The sequence below is a fragment of the Echeneis naucrates genome, chromosome 4 (genome assembly GCF_900963305.1).
Source record: "Echeneis naucrates chromosome 4, fEcheNa1.1, whole genome shotgun sequence".
In the NCBI taxonomy this organism is placed as follows: domain Eukaryota; kingdom Metazoa; phylum Chordata; class Actinopteri; order Carangiformes; family Echeneidae; genus Echeneis; species Echeneis naucrates.
In genome coordinates, this window is record NC_042514.1 from 19319294 (window position 1) to 19343018 (window position 23725).

General features: G+C 39.8%; 1 protein-coding gene across 4 annotated transcripts; it reads left to right on the forward strand.

Moving 5' to 3' along the window:
* swt1 (SWT1 RNA endoribonuclease homolog) lies at positions 1–23266 on the forward strand. Of its 4 annotated transcripts, XM_029500240.1 has the most exons (17): positions 1–50; positions 360–425; positions 3635–3693; positions 3784–4795; positions 4931–5063; positions 6039–6137; positions 7750–7941; positions 8682–8775; positions 9484–9725; positions 10058–10203; positions 10645–10783; positions 12215–12351; positions 12661–12803; positions 13546–13692; positions 18296–18362; positions 18506–18573; positions 22084–23266. In XM_029500240.1, the coding sequence occupies exons 2-17, from the start codon at positions 366–368 to the stop codon at positions 22235–22237; spliced, it is 2892 nt and encodes a 963-aa protein (XP_029356100.1). In that variant the 5' UTR covers positions 1–50; positions 360–365; the 3' UTR covers positions 22238–23266. The 4 variants fall into 4 exon arrangements, 3 of the variants coding, with proteins under 3 accessions (XP_029356100.1, XP_029356101.1, XP_029356099.1); XM_029500241.1 differs by having other exon boundaries at positions 11–425; positions 4931–5072; XM_029500239.1 differs by having other exon boundaries at positions 11–425.
* Positions 23267–23725: the final 459 nt, after the last annotated feature.

Genomic DNA, 23725 nt, shown 5'->3' on the forward strand with positions numbered 1-23725 from the left:
AGTTCGGCGGATGTTTTTGGGAAGGGAACTGGTTATCTGTTTTGCCGGAGGTTACACATTTAATACCGCTTTTCGTGTTTTATAGCACTGAATTCGTCTAAGTAATCAGTTGAGGCAGTAAAGAGCAGCTCACTTACACTGAAGCGGTTTGCTTTTCAACAGATACATTACATGAGCTAACGGTTACAAGTTAACGTTGGCTGTTTAGCTCTGTTAACAGACTAGCTTCGCTAAATGTTTCATTTAGAAACATTGTGTGTGCAATAAAATTTTACCTGCGTTAGCCCCAATGTGCGCCTCGTGAAAGTTGGACTCTGGTTTGCATTTGAATTATTAATTCTCCTCAAATTGCTCTTCAGGGAAAAATGTCAAAAAAGAGTAAGCGGAAGAGGTTGTCTTCATCTTCCAGCGAAGAAGATGAGAAGGTGAGGAGATGACATTCAGAAATATTTGCGATTATTGCATGGGGTGCATAAGTGATGTACATACTGTGAACATGATTCAGGCACGAAAAAAACATGGCGACGCTTCCAAAAATAATGCTACAGATACTTTGTTTTTTAAACATTAAACACTGAGTAGTCAAAAATTTATGTAAAAATTATGTTTAAGGACAAGCTGGGACCCTGTTTATTAGAAGGTTTAAAAAATTCTGTATTTAGGTGACAGAAGGAGAAAATGTGGCCCAGTGAAAACACAGAAAGCCTAAAAGACATTTAAATAAAGTAAACATACCTTGTGTTCCACACAACACTGAGCACACCCTGGATTTTATGTTTTTAACTGAAACTTGGTTAGAACAAAATAACAGTGCTGCTGCTCTCATTGAGTCAACCCCTCCTGGTTATAGTTTTATCAGTCAGGCCAGAGTGAGCAGGAGAGGAGGAGGGGTCGCAGTCTTATTTAATGAATCATTTCCATGCAAGCAGTTATCTCCTGGAAGTTTTCAGTATTTTGAATATATGGCTATACAGCCTAAGGCCTCATCCAGAGTCCTGTTTCTGAATGTTTACAGGCCCCCCAAATACTGTGCAGATCTTTTTGATGACCTCAGTGAACTGCTGTCTATGATCTGTGTTGATTTTACTGTATAATTGTTGTTGGAGATTTTAATATCCATGTGGGCAGCTCTCAGGGCAAAAGGACTAAAAACCTGAGTAACACTCTGGACAACTTTGGGCTGACTCAGCATTTAACAGAGGCCACGCACGATAGGGGAAACACTCTTGACTTACTTATCTCTAAGGGTCTGAGCATCTCAAAGGTTACTGTGTTTGATGTGGGCCTGTCTGATCATTCCTGTGTTTTCTTTGAGAGTATGATTTCAGTGCGCACAAATGTCTCAACAGCAGTGATCTCAAAATGGTGTATAACTAAAAACAGTAGTGAGCTCTTTAATCAGGTCTTCCTTTTTAACACCTGCCCGGTCTGGGGGTTCAATCAGTGAGCTTGTCAGTAGCTTCAATACTAAAATGTTAACTGTAATGGACACTATTGCTCCCACTAAGGTGAAGGTTATATCTGGAAGGAAGAAGTCATTGACATCTATAAAGAGAAACTTCACTCTTATTATTTACAACTGAGGAATGCAAGCAAGTCCTACTTCTCTGACATTGTCACCAAAAACAGTCATAATGCTCGGGCCTTATTTGCCACAGTAGACAGGCTAACAAACCCTCCTGTGTCAGTGGCAACTGAATTTCATTCACTATGGCCTGCAATCACTGCCAAATTCTTCACAGACAAAATGCAAAATATTAGACAAGCAGTTGGTACATCAGCAGCAGGTTCAGCACATGTACCATGTCCACTGAAAACCATGACACAGTTTCAACCCATTAACAGCAAAGACCTGGAGGACATCTTACATCAGTTGAACAACTCCTCTTGCTGTTTAGACATCCTGGCAACAGGTTTTTTCAAAAAGGTCTCAAAGGTTTTGGAGTCGGACTTGTTACAGATTGTGAAATTGCCCTTAATGTCAGGTGTGATTCCAGAGCCAGCTGTAATCAAACCTGTTGACAAGACACAAATGAACAACTACAGGCCCATCTCAAATCTCCCATTTTTAAGTAAGATATTTGAAAAATTGTTTTTTCAACAGCTTAATTACTTTTTAACACAAAATAACTGCTATGATGCCCTCCAGTCAGGTTTTAGACAGCACCACAGCACTGAGACTGCTCTGACCAAAGTGTTTAATGACATATGTCTGAACACAGACATTGGAAAGATGTCAGTCTTAGTTTTGCTGGATTTCAGTGCTGCATTTGATACAGTTGACCACAATATATTACTTAAACGACTGGAGAACTGAGCGGGTGTTTCCGGAACTGCACTAAACTGGTTCAAAACATACTTAGAGAACAGGAAGTACTTTGTGTTAATAGGTAACTTTACATCCAAGCAGACAAGCATCACATGTGGAGTTCCCCGTGGTTTCATCCTGGGACCTCTTCTGTTTAACATTTACATGCTCCCACCGGCACAGATTATAAAGAACAACAAAATAAACTACCATAACTATGCAGATGATATATATTACAATGTCACCAGGAGACCGAGGCCCTGTGCAGGCTCTTGGTAAATGCATTGAGGAGATTAATGACTGGATTTGCCACAACTTTCTCCAGCTAAACAAAAACAAAACTGAGGTAATTGTCTTTGGAGCCAAAGAGAAACGATTACAGGTCAACACACAGCTTCAATCTATACATCTAAAAACCACCAACCAGGCCAGACATGTAGGGGTAGTGATGGACTCAGACTTTAATTTAGAAAAACACATTAAGGCAACAAAGTCAGCCTACTATCACATTAAGAATATATCAAGGTTAGAAGATCTGATGTCTCAGCAGGACCTGGAAAAACTAGTCCATCCATTCATCTTTTGTAGGCTTGACTATTGTAACAGCATCTTTACAGGTTTACCTAAAAAGTCAGTTAGACAACTTCAGCTCATTCAGAACTCTGCTGCTCAAGTCCTCAAAGACCAAAAAAGTGGACCACATCAGCCCAGCTCTGAGGTCTTTACACTGGCTGCCTGTCCATCGGAGGATAGACTTTAAAGATCTGATGCTGGTCTATAAAGTTCTGAATGGTCTAGGACCAAAATACATCAGTGACCTTCTGACCCAGTTTGAACCTTCCAGACCCCTCAGGTCATCTGGATCCGTTTTTTTAATCAGTCCTCAGAGTCAGAACCAGACATTGACAAGCTGCATTCAGCTTCTATGCTCCACATGTGTGGAACAAACCCCCAGAAAGCCTCAGATCAGCTGAAACACTCAGTGTATTTAAATCCAGATTGAAAATACACCTATTTTCAGCTGCGTTTGAATAAAGCTCAGAATGTACTAAGCCTGTAATCATATTTGTAATGTATGTAATATTTTGACTACTATACTATTTTATCAAATTTTATCTATTTTTCTTATTTCTTTCTTTTTTCAGACTTTAATCATGCTATGTTTTAATATTTCTGTAAAGCACTTTGAATCACCTTGTTGTCGAATTGTGCTATACAAATAAATTTGCCTTGCCTTGCCTAAATGTATTGCTGTGACCAGGGATGTAGTCTAATCTCACAACAAGCTGTTCACTCAAGATTTTATGTTTATCTTTTTCATTTTAGGCATCCAAAGAGCAAGGTGCTTACAACAGGTTCAAAAGTGTCAAGAGGAAGCATGAGAGGTTAGAAATTGTGAACATCACGAACGTCATTCATTTCCATTTGTATTTTTGTCACTGACTGTAATATTCTCTGTCTTCTTCCACCTATAGTTGTGCATTGAAACGAGAAAATTCAGTTTCTTTTATACTGAATGATTCTCAAAGCGCCTGCAAGACCAAAAAGCCCGCCCACAGACAGGCCACAGCACAGGCAGCAAATCAGAAACCTGTTGAAAAAGCAAAAGAATATAGAAAATCACAAAGTGTCTCTTTGCTGTTCCATACAAGGAAGCGTTTGGGTAAAGCAAAGAATTATGTTTCAGAGAAAGACAACAATGGCAGTGGGAGTAGGATTTTGGAAAGGGGAAGCTCAAACCCCTTTGGCACAGACACTTCAGGTACAGTTCCTCAGAAAACAGAGAGTATCTATAAAGGCAAATTACATGACAAGTCTTCCAAGAGGAGCCCAGCTGCTGAACAGAAAGTACAGAGGAGCAGTGCAAAGAAGAAGCACAGAGCTGAGGAGTCACAAAGGACTGGAAATGACAGTATTGCTATCAAAGATTTGTCAGAGCAGAAGAGAAGGGAGCTGGTCAAGAAGATGGCCCAAAGGTGTCAAAAAAACGAGTTTAAACCTAAAATGAGACTTCGTACAGAAGCACTAACTCTTTCTGCCTCTATCTCAAATAAGCTTTTAGTCAACCAGCATACTACCTCAGATTGTAGCTCCAAGACATTAAAGAAAGTAATTTCAAATCAGAGGAGTGGCAAATCATTGTCACATAAAACAGCTCAGTTATCATCTCCTCAGCAACAAATAGATTCTCTCCCACCAACTTTGCCTCAAAATTTTAAGATACCAAAAAAAGTTCAGCTAAGACAAGTTGTTAGCACTGGTAATGACAGAGCAGCAATTTCTGCAAGTACAAATCGAAATCATCAGACTGCGCTTCCACACTTTGATGCCTCAATAAGAAACATGGAGCAAGATAACATCCTGCAACGTCACAGCTATTCGGATGTAACTACGAGTTTTTTTTCTGAAGAACAAGATAAGCAGTCATCCCTGTCTCACCAACTTCCACCTGTGAGCAGTGCTACAAATGAGCCATGCTATGATGAGGTAGTAAAAAGTATCACTTGTTTCTTCTGAATGCATCATCATCCTTTACAATTCTAGCTTTGCAGAAATGGTAGATTTCTAAAATTAAAGAGAGGATAAACTTTTTTTGCCTGTCACAAAACTATTGTTCTGTAGATTGTTCAAGTTGCTGAGCAGCTTCATTTCGCCCGCACGGAGAAGAAATTGGAAGTGAATGTAATGCAGAGTTATGGAGAACTTACCTGTATGGAGATAGACCCCCCAGAAGAGGGAGCCACAGATATAGACTGTAAGTTTTGTGCTATCCCTATCTATCAGTGCGTATTTGCATAAGTACAGTACGTGTGTACAACATATGAGGCTATATTTTCTTTTGTATGCATGCATTGTATATGAACATGCATACTGGCACTAAAGGATAAGAAAAGCTTCAATACCAATGCAAGTCAACCTTTGTAGCTGTACTGTGTTTGTAGTGATATGGTAAACTTGTTCAAGTTAATTTTTCCCTCCTCTACATCACCTCAGTCTGTCTTTAATATGTCATAAAAGGAAAACTCAGCAATTTTAGTTCATCCAGTAGCAGAGGCCGATGTTTTATATATATATTTTTTTACATATATTGGCATTAGTATTTAGTCAATTTGCAATGATGCCTGAAATTCAGATTAGGTGCAACCTATTTGTCTTGAACTTATTTTAGATGCCTTTACACCATGTACATTCAGTTACTTGCACCTGACTTTTAAAAGCACGCACCTGTCTAGAAAGGATTTCATAGCTGATGCTGCCTTATTGGAGCAAAATCCATGCTGCGAGGGAACCAACTGCAAGCTCAGAGACAGGATTATGTCAGGATGCAGATCATGGAAGAGCTAAAAAAATAATCTGCCATATTGAATGCTCCCAAGAATGCAATGGCCTCTCATATAAAATAATACAATCCATCATTTGGAAATCTTTGGCCTTTGAATTACACGTGAAAATATGTTGACCATGCCCTGTCTCATATGATATGGGATGTAAATGATGCGGGTTTTTCCTGCAACTGAATTAACACTTTACTCAGATTGACATACTTCAGGAACAAAAATCTAAATAGTTATCTGATCTCAAAATTGTATTTGATTTAAAAAAGTAATTTTCAGAATTTTTAAAGGCACAACTCCTTTGCAGAATTTAAACGGTGGGTAATTTAATTTATTCACATTTTATATTTAAAAACAAATAATTAAATAAACATAAACTTGGTGTTTTATTACAGGTAAACCCATTCAGGGTAACTTAATCCTGGTTTTGGACACTAACATTCTCCTCAGTCATCTGGATTATGTGAAAAAGATCCGGTCTTGTGGCCTTGGAGGTATTTAAAATTATTTTAATATTTGATATTACTTGAATTATTTATTGCTATTTTCTGTGTGTTACTGTATAATTTAGGATTTTCACCCCAAGCCCTTTTTTTTACTGTAAACCATCTATCCATTCCTCTATCCATCCATCATTTACTGCCTTACCCAAAGTTCATGACCACAGGTGAGGGTAGGAACGTAGATCAAAGTTAAATGGAAAGTTTCGCCTTTTGCCAGCACCTTCTTTACCACAACAGACCAGTACATCAACAGAATCACTGCTGCCACTGCACTGACCTGTCTATCGATCTCACACTCCATCCTTCCATCACTCATGAAAAAGACCACACAATACTTAAATTCTTCCACCTGAGGCAAAGACTGTCCTCCAACCTAGAGAGGGCCAGCCGCCTTGTTGCAGATGAGAACCATGGTTCTCGTGTCTATAAATATAATGAAAAGGACTTGTGACAGTGGGCAGCCATGCCACACTCCCAACATGCACTGGGTTCAGGTCTGACTTACTGCCAGCATGCAAACCAAGCTCCTGCTCCGATCATGCAGAGACCAAACAGGCCTTAGCAGAAGGTTCTGGACCTATACTCACGGAGCACCTTCTACAGAATGTCAAGAGGGATATGGTCCAATGACTTCTCCAAGTCAAGAAAACACACGTAAACTGGTTGGGAAAGCTCCCAGTAACCCTCAAGCAACCTGTTGAGAGAATAGAGCTGGTCCAGTGCTCATGACCAGGAGGGAAACCATGTTGTTCAGCCTGAATCCGAGGATTGACTATAGGCCGAATCCCTCTCTCCAGTACTCTGGAATAGACTGTCCCCTGAAGGCCGAGGAGTGTGATTCCACTTTGGTTGGAGCACACCCTTCCTAAAAAGAGAGACCACCACCCCAGTCCAAGGCATGTCATTGGGATGGAGTAGATCCTTGAAGTATCCCTTCCACTAGTCAACAGTGTCCCTAGCCGAGGTCAACAGCTCCCTTCCTCCAGTGCAAACTGTGTTGGCAGGGTACTGCTTCCCCCTTCTGAGGTGTCAAACGGTTTGCCAGAATTTCTTCAAGGCTGTCTAATAATCGTCCTCCATGGCCTGCTCTATGTGAACACCTCCCAAGCCTGAGTTTTTGCCTCTGTAACAGCTCAGACTGCGGCATGATTGGCCTGCTGGTACCCATCAGCTGCTTTAGGAGTCCCACAAACTAACTAGGCTTGATAGGATTCTTTCAGCCTGACAGCATACATTATATCTGTTTCCACCCCGGGTTTGGGAGTTGCCACCACAAAAGGCACCAGAGACCCTACGGCCACAGCTCAGAACGGCCTTGTTGACAATGGAGGCAGAGAACACGGTCACGCTCAGACTCAATATGCCCAACGACCCTTGGGATCTGGTCAAAGCTTTCCTAGGGGGTTCAGCCAGACTTTCCCAGCAGACCCTCACAAAGCATTTGGGTCTGCCAGGGCTTTTTCCTCCAGCAGCAAATCCAACTCACTACCAGGTGACAATCAGTTGACAGCTCCATCCCTCTCTTCACCTGTCCAATAATAATACGGTCTTTTATGAAACATGTAATCACTACTTGCTTTCTCCCCACTTCATGTTATGTCAGCCCTAGGTTTTCCTGTAGTCCTCATCCCCTGGGTAGTTCTTCAGGAGCTGGATTCCCTAAAAAAGGGGAGAGGCCTATCAGGTTCTGTGGCACACCTGGCCACTCCTGCCATCTCATTCATTTACAACTCTTTGAAGAGCCGGGAACCATACCTCTGGGGACAGTCAATGCAGCAGGCTGCCAAGAGCAGTGGTACGTACGGATTACAATTTAGGGCATAACCTCACAGAGCTCATACAAGTGAAGATCTGTCTTTTATGCTTTTTGTTTTGGTGAAAACATAGTGATAAAGTAATCTACCTATCATATCCACACTCCAGTCCCTTTGGAGTATAAGTAGTTTTGAGTCATATGAAGATATATTTGAACTAACTGTTTTTTGCATTTGAAATTGCATTTGAAATTGCTGTTCTGGTGTGTGACTTTTTTCCTGTTTGATTTTTAAATTAATTAAGCATAGTATTTGAGGTTCTTAGAGATTCCAGCTGACACTAGGGGGCACCATCATTACGCTGGTTGCCCAGAACTCAGGAACCTACCATACACAATGTGTATGTGAAGGTAACGTTGCTCCCAAGCATAGGGTAACCTACTTTTTTGCTGGATGTAATATTGATCAAACATGAATTTTTCAGTACTGATGGTTTCATGTCTTTAATAAAGGATGCTAAGAGGAGATTTAGTAAAATATTATTCATGGGACCAAACACATGTTGCTTGAAATAGACATGAAACTTCCATCTTTTGTTCATCTCTGTATCTTCTTCATCGTCTTGAAAGGAAAGATGTGGTGTTGTATCTCTTTTGCGCATGCCATGTGGTTTCATTAGGAACAAAAAACATTTTTTTGTTCTTTTATGCACTGTCATGTTTTTCCTCTGTCATTCTCTTCTTCCTGTTTCTTCCTCCTCCCTCTACCATCTTGTCCCCAGATGGTCTAAATGCTGAGAATAATGATGACAGAGTGCTGCAGTGCTGCCTGCAATACCAGGGTCTGTATGCAGGGTGTGCTCTCATCCTATGCACGTGAGTACCCCCTCCCCCCATTGCACACACACTGCTGCTGCTGCTGCAGAGCGTGTGTCCTCTGCAAATAATGCAAATGCATGTGACTGAGTAGGTCCAGCCAGATAGTTCCAGTTGGGATGAAAGAAAGAGATAGCCAGACCGTTATAAGACAAGAATAGATATGCTGAGCAAGGTATTCTGAGTAAAGTTCAGGAATCTATTCAGCTCAGTAGCAGTGACTGTATTATTTTATGTTCTTTTTTTTTATCTCTTCCTGTTTGGCTGCTGGAATTTCCAGACACTGTTTTTGGTAATTAAGCAAAATAAAAGAGAAATTAAGGGGTAGCATGGTGGCATAGTGGTTAGCGCTGTTGCCCCGCAATAAGAAGGTTGCAGGTTCAGTTGGGGCCTTTCTGAGCCCTGTCCAGGTACTCCGGTTTCCTCCCACCGCCCAAAGACATCATCTTTGGGTTAACTGGTGACTCTAAATTGTCTGTAGGTCTGAGTGTGAGTAGTTGTTGGTCTCTGTCTGTCTCTGTGTGTTGGCCCTGTGATGGACTGGTGACTTGTCCAGGGTGACCCCGCCCTTGCCCAGTGTGACCAGTGTGAGCCAGATATTGAATTGATGTGGTACAACACAGATTAATCTTTTGTGAGTTGTCTGTTTGTTGCATGTCATTTGTCTTTACCTGAATAAAAAAGTTGCTTTCCCTCCTTCCTCTATAGAAATGACAAGAACTTATGCAGCAAAGCCCTTCTGAGTGGGGTGAAAGCCCTCAGCAAAAATGATTTGGAAGCAGAGGTTGACAGATCCAGATATGGCTTTGACCGTCTGCTAAACATTGAAGCCACCACGATGCTTTACAAAAACCCTCAGATCTCATCACCAGTGCTGAACAGGAGTTGCACACCAGCACAGTCACATAGTCCAAAGAGAACTGGCCTATCTGAAGGAGTTGTCTTGAAATGTAAGCCAAGAATTAATGTGTTCCTCATGCAAAACAGGAAATTAGTTGCCATACACCAAACTGCCCGAGTTAATAGAACATACCATCCACGCACTTGCCTTCTCCACACACTGGTTCCTACTTTCCTGTTTTTCTTTCCTTCACTTCAAGTCCATGCATATTAAGTGCTGCATTCAGGCAACAGCTTTGATAAACACAACAAATAGTGATAAAACGCTAAAAGTCATTTAACACATACACATTCTCAGTGAGAGAAAAGTGCATTTCTGCTGTTCTTTTGTTGTGTGTATACTTTGCTTCCGTACTGAAGCATATGTTGTGCATGATCACAGATAACCAGCAGCTTGGCAAAGGAGAGGAAAAAACCCATTTGGATATTGGCAAATGTGTTTCTGAACTCAAAGACATCTTGCAGGAGGTACTATCTGATGTCTTAGAGGTGGAAATGAAGGCTGCTTACGAAGACCTCTGGTTGGAGGTAAAATGGATCTTCAAGATTAAATCAGAATCAGTTTTCTTCAGTGTTACTAGTTATTTTATATTTACACCAACATGATTTTGGTCTAATTTTCACTGGCTTGTTATGTATTACGTATGTATGACTCACAGTCATTTTTATATTGCATATTGCAAGAGTGCTTAAATAAATGTGCTTGTAATGCAACTTTACAATATATGGAAATAATTACTGTATGTATACACACCTCATATACAGCTTACTGAGATTTACAATGGACAGTGGTGAATGATATTTTTAAATTATTGAGTAATGTGTCCCAGAAGGAGGAAACAGATAAGCGGTAGAAAATGAGTGAGTGAGTAACGTGTATACGGAACTGAATTGTAAATAATAAGTTTTTTAATAATCGTTTATTATTTTTTGCACTGAAATTTGTTTTATGTGGTTCTCTTTTAATAGATAGTTTATCTTAAACCACCCTGGACTCTCCAAGATATCCTGCAATGTTTGAAAAAGCACTGGATTGCTGTATTTGGGCAGATTGCGCCACGGAAAAAGCAGCAAATTCTTTTAAATCTCATTGAATTTTTCAACTCAGGTAGGTAGATGTGTAGGTGAAAGAGTGCTAAGGTCTGTATTAGAATTCTTGACTGATCCCTCGCCTGACTTAATATAAAAACTATATCGAAAAGAGTAACAACAGCTAGAAAAAAAATGTTAAATGCACAAGTTAGATATTAGTGAATCACTTGGTTGGAATAAAATCACAATCTAAAAATTCAAAAAAAAAAAGTATGCCATTTTACTTGGAGCTCATTTAAATAATTTACTTTAAATGCAAATGACATAATTGGGTCTTTGTTCCGTTGTAATATGCAAGTAAAGGGTTTGTGAGTGAAAAATAAAAAAAATAAAAAAAAAACCTTAACATTAATGTGAAAACATGAATATCCCGAAGCTTTTCATGCCTTCTTGGAGAATGGCATTGAGATACTGACTCATCCTCCTGAAAAAGCCTTACTCCTCTGGGGTATGACGTTGCAAACCCAGCACTGCGCTAGAACCATACAGAACTACATACCAAATCAGGTCATCTGCTAAAGCAGGACACTCAAATGTGTGTCAGAAAGATGCTGAGTTGCCCACTGCAGCACTTCTTGCTCTGTATCATTGCTGAGTCTAATTACTTTATGCCTACAGGCCTGTGTGTGTACTTCCCTCTCAGATTCAATCTCTGAAGTCCACCTGTGTGGGTGTGATCGCTGCACTAGTGCCACAATATTTTTTAATCAATCAAATAGCTGAAACAAAAGAGTTTTACCCTTGCTCTGTGCCTCCTTGGTTCACAAGTCTGATTCTGGCTTTGTTGGTACCAAGCAGGAGGGCTCTGTGCCAGGACTCTGAGAATAGGGTGAAGAGGAGGAGGAGGAGGAAAGGAAGGAGGGATAAACTGAGTGTGAGGTTAAGAACCAGTCCAGGAGTGGAAAAGTACTGCATGCAATTTCTGGTCTCTTCTGTGCAGGATGTTATTGTGTGTGTCATTGCTTGTAGCTATACTAGTGAGGACGGACTCTTCACTGGCCTATGCAAAGTAACAAAGCTTGTCTTTATATGTGAGTTAAGTTATGGTAAGGGTAAGCTTTGTGGGGTGTTGAGTGAGATCACAAGAATTTCATGCAATTTAAGTATCATGCAAATATAAATAAATAAGTGTATGTAGCTGGCTTCACGATGGCTAGAGTGTCCCACTACCTGGCTTTGTCTTCCATCTTAATATTTATAATTCTTCTTTTCCAAAGGCTAAAATGAATACTGCCAGTCCTGCAATTAACTAGTCATGTGCAGTTCAACTGAGTGTATATCAACCTTAATATCCATCATTACAGAACTTCCCTCCAGGAATTAATAAACAATTTCTGATTCAGATTTTATTGCATGCCCCCAGGTACAGCTGTCTGATGTCCTATAAATATACGTGTGTATGTGTGTGTGTCTGTATATATTTCATATTTTGCACATATTCCTTCAGGTAAAACAAAAGACCGTGATGATATCATGACAGCCCTTCAAGAAGCTAAGGACCTTGTGAAAGCATTTGAGAGAAGTTCAAGCCGTGTTCCCAGTGCCATTTCCCTAATTGGTAACATTATGATTACACTACAACAGGTCAGTAATGAGCACATTCAAAGGTAATTTACCTCACCTTAGCTGAAATTTACTCCACTTCTGCTTTGTGCAAAGGGTACACTACCTTTTTAGTGGGAAGTAACCAAGAAATATAAACAAATACTTATGTTGTGTCTATAGTCAGATAGCGGACAGGAGCTCTCTTCTCTGCTTTTTTGAAAGGTCTAGATAAGGACCAAAACAAGATGAAGATAGACATCATGGTTTAGACACAGATTTTTATTCAACACGATGAGATGTTTTATTTAAAACTTTCAGTTTGAATAATAGCTCTGTCTGTGTTTACAGGGAGACTCTCCAGCTTATGATATTGTCATGAATGATGATGACGATGATGACGATGAAGACAAACAACCCACACCTGCTGAGGTCACTCATCAGGAAGTGTGGGCCCTGTTTGAGAACATCTGGTGTAATGTGTGTCAAACAAGGTGGGTGCAAGGCAGATTTATGATGGATATAGTGCTGGGATACTACATATGGTTACACTGTGCAAAACTGTGGTGGAAATTCTTATATTTCCTGGTGCAAGAATTAAAGTGTTCAACTTGGCCAAGCTTGAATGTTTTAATTTAAGAAAACCATAAAAGAAGCACAGTTCAATGATACCAAACCGTAACAAAGCAGACAACAAGTCAGAGTCACATCAACACTAGGTCAGCTGAGTAGGGGCAGAATCTGATCATTTCTGTGTGGACTGAGCTGTTTTATTCATGTAAAACTGTAAGCTGAACATCTTATGGGGATCACCTGAATCTTCTGACTATTCATTGCTGTGGGCCTGACTTTTGCTCTTCTATACTGGGATCATGAGATCTCTGCTTAACCTGATAGGATAGAGACATTGAATGGTGCTCAGACCATTAAGGCCACATGCCAACAACTGGAAATAATGAATTTAGGTCATTCAGTCCACATTTCCCTCACACAAACTAGGTTAGGATATCATGGTCTGTAATGATATTTCACAGATATTTGCCTGGATTTGGTCGACTTAGAGCACCACACAATACCATGTAAACAACAAATGAAGTAGTGATATACCAAAAAATGATTTTATATGGAAAAATTTGTTTGAACAAAAACTATTTTGGAGCTTGTTTCTTTTGATATGTAATGTGCTTTTTTCCATTTCCTTGACCTTTGAGGTCATTATTTTCTGTGATTCTTCAGCTTGGAAGTGTTCAAAGTGCTTGGTTTTGACCCCCACACCATGCAGAGTGCTTTGCCAGCGGGAGGTCCTCCACCACCACAGCAGGCCTTGGCTTGTTTGGACAACTTGTCCTCCACAGTCTCACAGCTGCTCGAAACTTTCAGCAGGTATCATACGTCCGTTATCATGGCTGTCAGGCCAAACATATCACCAGACATTCTGCTGCTCTGCCTCTTTGCCACAATGGTTATCGAAACCTGAAATGAATGATTTTGCTGAATGTTTATAGATTCCTCAAACAGGAAAAATGAAGCACAGAGAGGGAATCCTAGCAGCTGTTTCTCAATTAAGGTTTAGTGTTACATTTCATGTTACTGGCACCTTGGAATGCTTTCCATTCAACTCTTATTTCTTTTGGTAATTATGGAGATCTCCAATGCACCAAGGTGCCACCCATTGGTTTTGCGAACTGGTTTTGAGACCACGAGTTTGTGATTTGATCGTAACTATCAGTATTTTTTGAAACCGAAAGAAACCATATCTGAAAGGTGCTGCTGAGAAGCAGTGATGGAAGGATCTGACTGGCTCTATACTCTATCCTGACAGACATGTCTGTCTGTTAATTACAAAATGGCCATGATATAATGCATTTGCTGCTCTATTATTGATTTTTCTGTAAATGGGACCACAATTGAAACTAGCAACTGAGACCATGAACCTTTTTTAGAAACGGCTTATTGAGGTACTAAATCAAATGATTAGAAGGCTCATATTCCCTTAGACTTCATACAACCTGACTTATTTTTGCAATCTTTGAAGTTGCTCCCTATTGGTTATCAGATAGAGTGCAGGACACTATAAAGCACTGCATTGACTTCACTTTTCAGAGCAGGAGTCTGTCAATTTGTGTGATATTTACTAAACCCACTGACGAAACCCTCCTTTATTTATGCATGTCTCACCTTTGACTCAACTCTCAAAGTGGCCCCTTTGAAGCTTTCCCAGATCTGTCCTTAACACGTGTACTCCCTCCTGTGTCCTGGTTAGGTGTGCTTGTGGGTCATGTGACCTCATAACTCCCAGGCCCTTTTGGCATGTAGTGTACGTTAGGGTGTAATCTGATTGACCTTGTGGCTTTGCCTTATCACCTTTTCCATGATGTAACAGGGAGCTCTGCACTGTAGCTCTGCTCAGCTATTCACTGAACCTTTGAGACAGAAACAGTTATCTGACGGACGTCTTTTATCTGCTTTTGCCTGCGTTAGCATTGAAAAATATATAATCTATTTACATATTGAACGGGATTTAGGAATAGTGGAATAATACTGGGTTAACATGTCATGTCTTTATATTACCTCCTTCATGTAGGTACATCTTAAAATAAAATGAATGAATAAAACTGCTTTAATTTCAGCATTCTGCTGTGCATGTTGGCTGTAGGTCACCAGCACCTTTCCTTTTGGTATCTGACATTGCTTGAAATTAATTTAACAAAATGAGAGTAAATTTCCCCCTTATATGCCTCTAATGGGGGTATTAATATTGTGAATGACAGCCTTCATTAGACATCATCTGATTCTTATTTCTGCTTGCATTTTGTCACTTCCTTACGTGGCACCCTTGTCTACATGCTTTTTACGTACTAAACAATATAATTAGTTCAGCATGCTGGATAATGCCTCCATAGAACATTTAATATGGACAATAACTGCTCACATGACATGTTTATCACTTGGCAACGTTTTAACTGATTTCATAGTGTAGGATCCACTATAGATGGTCTGGAATGCTTCCTTTGATTGTTCTATGGGGCGAAAAACAACGGCTTCCTTTTAGTAGGGATGGGCATCTCAAGCAAAAAGTACCAGTGAACAATTAATGACCAATTAATTTATCTCATTTATTTATTTTTTTTGTTTGTTTGTTTGTTTTTGGTTTGTTGGATGGTTATTTCTTTGGAGATTCAGATGGTCTTGTGACTTCAGAATAAATTATTTTATTCTAAAGTTATTCTAATAAAGTCAATTAATTGACTTTATTAAATTTCGTAATTTACTCAAACTCATGTTTTCAACAAATATATGTTCTCAAATATATTCTCAACAGCATCACAAAGTTTTGTGGCCTTGTGGTAACGGATTTTCTTGATGGAACCATACATTTGGTGCAACAAATGCCATCACATCAAGTACTCTGACGTTCAATGAAGTTGATGGGAAGCATGTTTTTCACCATCATCTATGAGATGGTGGCTATTGTTTGCTCTGCACTTCTACCATCAAACTTACTTTGTGCAGTAGCAAAGCCAGCCAGTGATTGTTGATCTGTTGACTGGTTCCAGCCTTTTTGCCGGTTGTTTCACTCTCACATAACTGTGCATAGCTTTACCTCACAGGGTTTGCACTCCACCTCAGTTTCATTTAATATTTTTTGAAGGAGTTCCACACAGACCTTTTTGACAGCTGTAGTAGTCTTTGTGTCTTTCTTCTGTTTGTATTGTAGAATCTGGTCCATCTCATAGTGCTGTAGCAAATGCTGTACCACACCCAGGAACCTTTTTAAGACAATACTTTACTCACATAAGCTATTTGATCTTTTAGAATTGAGTGATTATTCAAATGTTCAATAATCCCTTTATCTACTTTTTAGTTGTTGTCGCTACCCTTTTATTGTTAAAAATAAATTTGTTTTTGAAAGGAAATTTATAGTACATGAACAGAGGTCATTCACGTGCGGTATCAGCTCATTATCACTGCCTTCCTCCTCATTTTATTTTCTTTCTCTTGTGGTTCATAATTCATCATAATTTATTTCCTGTGTAATCTTTTATCTTTGCTTTGTATTGTAATTTCTAGTATTTCACAAAGAAAGCCTCTTGCAGTTAGGGGGTTGGGGGAGAATCTCTAAAAGCAAATACAAATATTTAAAGGCATTTCAACAATAATTCAACAAAAAGTGTGTTTTTAGATGGGCCTCCCAAGTATGTATCCTCGTGCCCTTTATTACAACTCGTCTCTGTAGCTCTCTGTTTCTTCTTTGGGCTAGTTTCATGGTGCTTTATTACCAGCAGTTTTGTCATTTTGTCACATTGTCTCATCGTCTGGCCAGTGTAGATACGTGGGGTGATTTCCTCTTTGTTTAGTGAAAAAATGGGCATTCTTGGATGCAGTTTTCACTATTTTGGAGCAATAAAGTTCTAAAGAACAGCTATCATACTGGAAGGTTCACACATAAGTATGTTAGATCTCTTTGCAACTGCACTTTTTGCTACCTCCATTTCTATCGTCTCTGTCTATGCTTTATTTATGTCTGTCTGCACTTCTGAACTTATCGATGCACATGCTTATGTGTATTCAGTTGCTCAAGCACAGTTGCCTAGGAGACAGCCAGACTCGTTTTCACATGTTTAAGCAGAGCTATGAGTCATTCAGTACAGACTATAACCCTTTGTCTCCCTCTCTCATTTTTCTTCCTCTGTGGACACTAGACATGGATAATTTAGCACCATCGTCTCACTCTCATCCCGGCTTTAGTTAATGTCATTATTGTCTTTCCTTTTGTGTCCTATTGCATTTTTTTCTGTGAGGTCAGAGTTTGATGAAATGAGCCATACACTGATCAGGCACAACATTCTGACCACTGACAGGTGAAGTGAATAACACTGATTCTCTTCATCATGGCACCTGCTATTTGATTGGATATATTAAGCAGGTGAACATTTTGTCCTCAAAATTGATGTATGGCAAGCATGAGGATTCGAGGGAGTTTGAGAAGGGCCAAACTGTGATGGCAGAAGGACTGGGTCAGAGCTTCTCCAAAACTGAAGCTCTTGTGGGGTGTTCCCTGATCAGCCATGGTCAGGGTCTGTCAGAACCGGTCCAAGGACCACTGGTGAACTGGCAATGCACGTGGTCCAGTCCAATAGACGAGTTATTGTTGCTCAAATTGCTGAATAAGTTCATGGTGGTTCTGATAAAAAGGTGTCAGAATAAACAGAGCATCACAGTTTGTTGTGTGTGGGGCTGCATAGCGGTCAGCGTGCTCATGATGACCCCTGTGCACTGCCAAAAGCACCACCAATGGGCACGTGAGCATCACAACCGGAGCACAGAGCAACAGAAGAAGGTGACCCGGTCTGATGAATCACATTTTCTTTTACATCTCGTGCATGTAAAATGAGTAAAATGAGTTTGAGGTGTTGACTTGGCCACATTCTCTTAATCCAATCGAGCATCTGGGGGATGTACTGGACAAACAAGTCTGATCCATGGCGGCCCACCTCACAATTAACTGGACTTAAAGGATCTGCTATTGGAATCTTGGTACCAGACACCACGTTGAGTCCAGGCCTTGACGGGTCAGGGCTGTTTTGGCTGCAAAAGGGGGGCCAACACAATATTAGACATCTTATTTCTCTATACATAAACTTTCCTTGCGTGCACTTGTTTGGTACATGTTGATGGATGGACAGAGGAAGTATTTAATCATAAACTGTTCATGTGTAAATAAGATGTAATTATACTTGTCAGAGACTGGAAGATATGTCTATAGTCTTACTTTTGGTTAAACAGTCGATTTTATTTAATTGAAAGTTAATTCAATGTTATAACTTGCGAATAAAATCATTCGTTTAAAACACAGTTAAGAAATTGAGATGTATAATGGTCCCAAGCCTTCTGGGATGACCTTTTAAAATCTCACAATTTTTTCAGTCTCACTTTGAAATTTTTTAGAACTCATATTTCTAAAGCTTTTCTTCATGTCCTTCAGTGTCTTGTCATCAGCCCCTAGTTTGGGAGAAGTCCAAGCACTGCTCAGCGTTATCCATTCTAATAAGGTTGGTGCCATTTCAGTTTGTGTTATGCAATTAGGTTTCGTCATAATGAAAGCCATTTTCCCCCCGCAGTGGGCTTTGTTAAGTTGACCTTGAGCTTGCCTTGACGTGCACTTTTAGTTCAGCTTGAATGTATTGTGTTTCAGATTGTTGGTGTGGATTCCAGATTGACAGCTGAAGACCTGCTTGATTGTTTCTCACAACAAGACTACAGGTAGGACACACACGCACAAGTATAGACAATGTTGATACGGAGGGCATTTGTGTGGTGATTGTGAACCATGTCTTTTTGAGGTCCAAGTCTAAAGTAGGTTTCTTTCTCTACTCTGGAGGTTATATGCATTTAACTAGTATTCCACATCCAGCATCACATCACCTGATTTTGACATATGCGACAGCTTTCTTTTGACCAAACATTACAGCCAACATCCTCAGGTTCTCAGGTTTCTTGCATTCTTGTAGCATGCCCAGGCAAGATGTTTGTTTATCTAGCGGTTTGGCCTTTACTTGATGAGCTCTGTCTGTGGGCATGCCAACTCTTCCAAGTAACTGTACCCATTCTTTTCTTTTTTTGGCATGGGGTAAGCATTAATGCTTCTTCTGCACTAAGATTTAATTGGGAGATGAAACATGGCACACACAAGTAAGAAGACTTTATTTGAATAGTGGAGAGTAAACGATTCCCGTGCATGGACTCAAATAAAGTGATAAAGGACTAATATATTCAGCATTTATCAACTGCAGGAATTGATTGCCTGATTCATTATCCAGCTTCTGCTTTTATTTACATTTTTGGAGAGCAAAAAGTGAAAACGTTTATATCCATTGCCTCTAACAGTGCATGAGTTGTGTTCATACATAGGAGAACCGACAGTGCGTCATTCATTATGATGTGATTCTCAAGCTAAACTGCAGCTGTGCTTATGAGTGAACCCAGCAACTGCCATGGAAACAAGCCACAATTCTATGTATTCAACAGATTATCCGTCTCCTGGCCATCATATATCCTCTATTAATGCTTCTGACGGTTTCATAAGCACTCCAGAGGTAATATGGACTGTTAGCAGGATTGATTTTATAGCTCTTCTTGATCCTTTCTAGATCACTTCAAATTAGTGAATCAGGACAGCAGTGATATTAGGACGCTGTTACACTGATACTGATTCTTACTACAGCGGTTTGTTTATAAAGGGATGATCATTAGATAACCAGACACATTTATTTCTCTGTATTTCCGCAGTTATTAAAAGAGAAATAAAAAGGTTTACGTAGTAAAAAAAAAGACAACATCTGCTCTGTCACTTTGTGGAAGAGCTTTGCAGGCACTTAGCAGTCACGTCATCCCAGCTTTTGTTACAACAGAGCACTGCTGAAAGACATAGTTAAGCCATCTGCGATGTGATTATAAATTTTTTATATGTTACATTAACTGTGAAGTGATCTCAGCCTTTACTTGCCCAGTGCACTAACTATGGTTTTAAATATTTGATTTCTGTTCTCAGAGCACTGGCATGATGTCATACGTTATGTAAAGCCTCAGGGAGGCCCTTTTTCTGAATCAGCCAGTCTGACTGGCAGCTTTCAATACAAATCGGCCTCAAAAGCAAATAAACATCCAGTGGAGATTCAAGGTTTTAGAAATGTCAGATTCAGAGCTGTTTAAATATGAAACATTTACCCTTTGTTTCATATTAAACAAATGTAAAGATGACTTCGAGCTCCCGCTCTTTAATCAGTCTGGGACTAAGCTGCCTCACCATACGTACTTTTACATATATTTGTATATTCCTTGCGGTTGTAGCTGTTAATGTGACCAGGCACCTGGCAGGATGCACATGGAGGCAGAGCTGTAATGGGTTCTGACAGCATTTATTTAATTGCGTGCTCTGCTAAATAGTTTGGAGCATTGTTTTTGTCTGTATTACATAAGTGTTTTTCTAAAAGCCTTTCCAATTTAAGTTTATTTATTTATTTATTTATTTATTTATTTTTTTTAAGAGAGGTACAAAGTACAATAAAAATGTGTTTTCCAGTGTCTGTTTCTCAGCTGAGTTAGTCTGTTAGAATGAATCCATTGCATGTACAACATAAGCCTATCTGTTTGGAAAAATTAGTTTATGCACATGTATATTGTATGAACGCAGGATTTGGTTTGAGTTTATGTAGGATGCCAGATTTTATTTCAGTCGTGAATTCCAATAGGACAAAGTGATGGAGTCCAAATAAAATAAATAACAGTTGGCATTTCCATTTCAATGGAGCCCATCCTGCCCGTCCTGCTCCTGCTACTATCTATGTGTTTTTCCTCTGAAAGAAATGATACCAAATAGTGAATTGTGGTGTTGGTTGCCATGGTAATCGTCATGTGTCTATAGCAGCACAGTTAGGTAGGAAAATGAATCCAACTGCAGGCTTTCTGTTCAACATACCACAACATGATTTGCTACAAATAGCAACATACCAACATGAGCGCAACACTCGGTTATATCATCTCAGTGTCACGTTGTTCTATGTTCGCGTCAGTGTAGATCATTACTCTCTCCTGGGGATATCCATTAACTACCTATCAAACACATAGATCGTTATGTAACACAGAAGTAGCAAAGAGCCTCCTCCTAGTGTACACATTGCTGATCTGGGTCGATGACTGTGCAGAATTCATATACGTCCTTTGTGTACGACTTTGTGCGATTGCGTTCAGTCTTTCTTTATACAGGAGTTTGAGCATTGATGTGAACGGAGTGTCGCTGATGAGTCCGTTGTTCTTTTAATTACATTGACCGGAAGCCGTTTATACAGTCATGAGGCCAAAATGTGAAACTAGAACAGTTGTGATGGACCACCATTTGTCCGTAATACAATCTGCTGTTTTGTGCAGGTTATGAAAACACACAGCTGCACTTGAATGAAGGAGTATGAATAGAAGTAGGGTGAAAACGGGGGATTGAGAGCCAGATTCTGGTCTTTCTTTCCTCCATCTCTTCCTGCAGTTACGCAATGTTCCAATAGAGACAAAGCAGAGGAGAAAACAAAACAAGCAACGAGCTCACCCAGTGTCTCTGCTGCTAAGCAGCCGTTGCCAAGATTTAAGAAGCCAAATTTTGTATGTGTCTGTGCTCACACAGGAGACTGGCTCTCTGCTTTTCTTCATGTTTTTGTTAGCACAGAAACACACATGATGGCATGAGCTGAAAAATGTAATTCGGCCGAAAAGCGTGAGCATGAATAGCTGCCATTGAAACCCAAAGCTTCTGGAAACTGCAGTTTGCACAAAAGCTCTTTTGTCTGTCGTGGACATTCTGTGCTGGACACGGTCAGCAAATAGAAAGTTCACTCAAAAAGAAATTCTCTGAAGAGTCATTCGGGTTCATCTACATAGTACAATGTTAAGTTCCACTGCTCTCTGCTGGGTTACGTAACATTTGGGCTTAGAATGCTTTGCTGCTCATGCAAAACGATTTGTTTCAACAAAGAAAAACGATTCGAGACTGAATGGTCAGTGATTAATATAAAAACAACAAAGTTCCAGATAGCCATATCATTCACTGTACTTAACCCACCTACCTGCTATTAACCAAGGCTGGGGAAAGTCACTTAAGGATCAATACTTTCATCAGATTTTTGTGACAGCACCAGGAGAAATACAGCAAGTCAAAAATAGTGAACTCCCACCGCATGCGGCCGTATAAGACAAACAACAATTGTATTGTAATTGTGTTTGCAGGGAGAAGCTGAGGGTTGGAGGGACCCAGTTAATGGAGCTAAAAGCGGCCTTGGATTCTTGTGTTGGGGCCACAGGCCAAAGCATCACCTGCACCATGTGGCCCTCGGCGGGCCAGGGTACAGACATTTGCACAGCTACCAAACAGGTGCCTTGAATAAACTGATTCCTTGACGTAAAGAGAAGGAGAAAGTTTTCTTTTGCGCTGCCTCCTGTTCGCTTTAATTTTAATCATATGTATAAAACCGTTACTCGTGACAGACGTTATATTTTTCCTTGCCTGAAAAAAATGGATGTCTGTAGATATTTTTTTTTGTTATTCCAAAAGGTAAAACATAAGCTCAACCTGGTTTTCCAGCACTTAGACTGATGTGTTCTCCACATGACAGAGCAGTTGCTTTTTTTAAGTTAATTTATGAAACTTGATGCGCATGTAATGTATTTTGATAATAGTTAGTTTAATATAAATGTTTTCCTAGGACACTTCAGATCATACAGTGCCAACATATAGAATTTGGGATATTTATTTTAACCCATATGCATAATGTATCAGCTGACAGTCTGTATGCACCAGCCCTCAGAACCAGGCCACTCCTCCTTAAAGCTACACCGTCTGAAGTTATTGCTAGTTGTTACATAATTATTCAACTTTTGCATTATTTGTGATTCTACTTCATGTATTTTCTCACAGAGATTGAAGGAAGAGTAAATATTTTAATTAAATTTCATGTCTGTTAAATATGTAGCTATACTAAAGTGTTGACTTATCACAGATCAGAATTAAATCTACTTGCTAGCTTTCTAAATAAGGCAACAGCTTCCGCTTTATTCATAGAAAAATCTGTGAACTTTCTCATTTATGTTAATGCTGTGACGGCATCACAGAGAAACTGGGGAGGCTGAGGTTTCACACCAAGTACACAACCTTTCTCATGGTTCATCATCCTGAACATCCTCCATTGTATATTTGACCTGCCTGTGTTTCCCAGTGAAAAGCTGCAACACAACAAAAAAAAAAAAAACAAAACACACAGCTTGTTAGGTCGAGCCTTTCTTTTTCTTCAATAATAGAAATGCACTTTATTGAGCTTCATCTTTGGCAATTTTTGTTGTTCCTTTTTATATAAAGTGTAAATTCTTTGAAAAGTCAGAGTACACTGTTAAGAATAAAAAAAAATAATTTTGAGTAATGACTTTTTCTTGTGTTGATTGTTTTGAAAAGTTGATTTCCAGACTAATGCACACTCACTCGCACTGAGTCACAACAACTTACATTAATTATTTTATCTATTAGTTTGTTTCGGGCAGAAGGGGGAGGCCACCTGTAGATGAATGCATCTGTGCTGTGGTGAATATGGCCGGAGTGGCATCACGTGGGCACACGACTAACGGGATTATCATACAAGTGACGCCAGCAGACAGGCTGCAGATTACACCTGCTGCTGCTGCAACACAGAGGAGTTAAAGTATCAGACGTCATGCGGGGGGGTGGAGGGAAGAGGACAAACAGTGAGGGTCAGCAATGATCTGCATTCACACAGGACTCCTGTTTCCTGCGCCCAGTATGAATTATAAGCACTTTTTTTTTGTCAATCCAGCCTGGAAGAGTTGTATAGATCCAAAACAAGAAGCAGCTGTTGCTGAG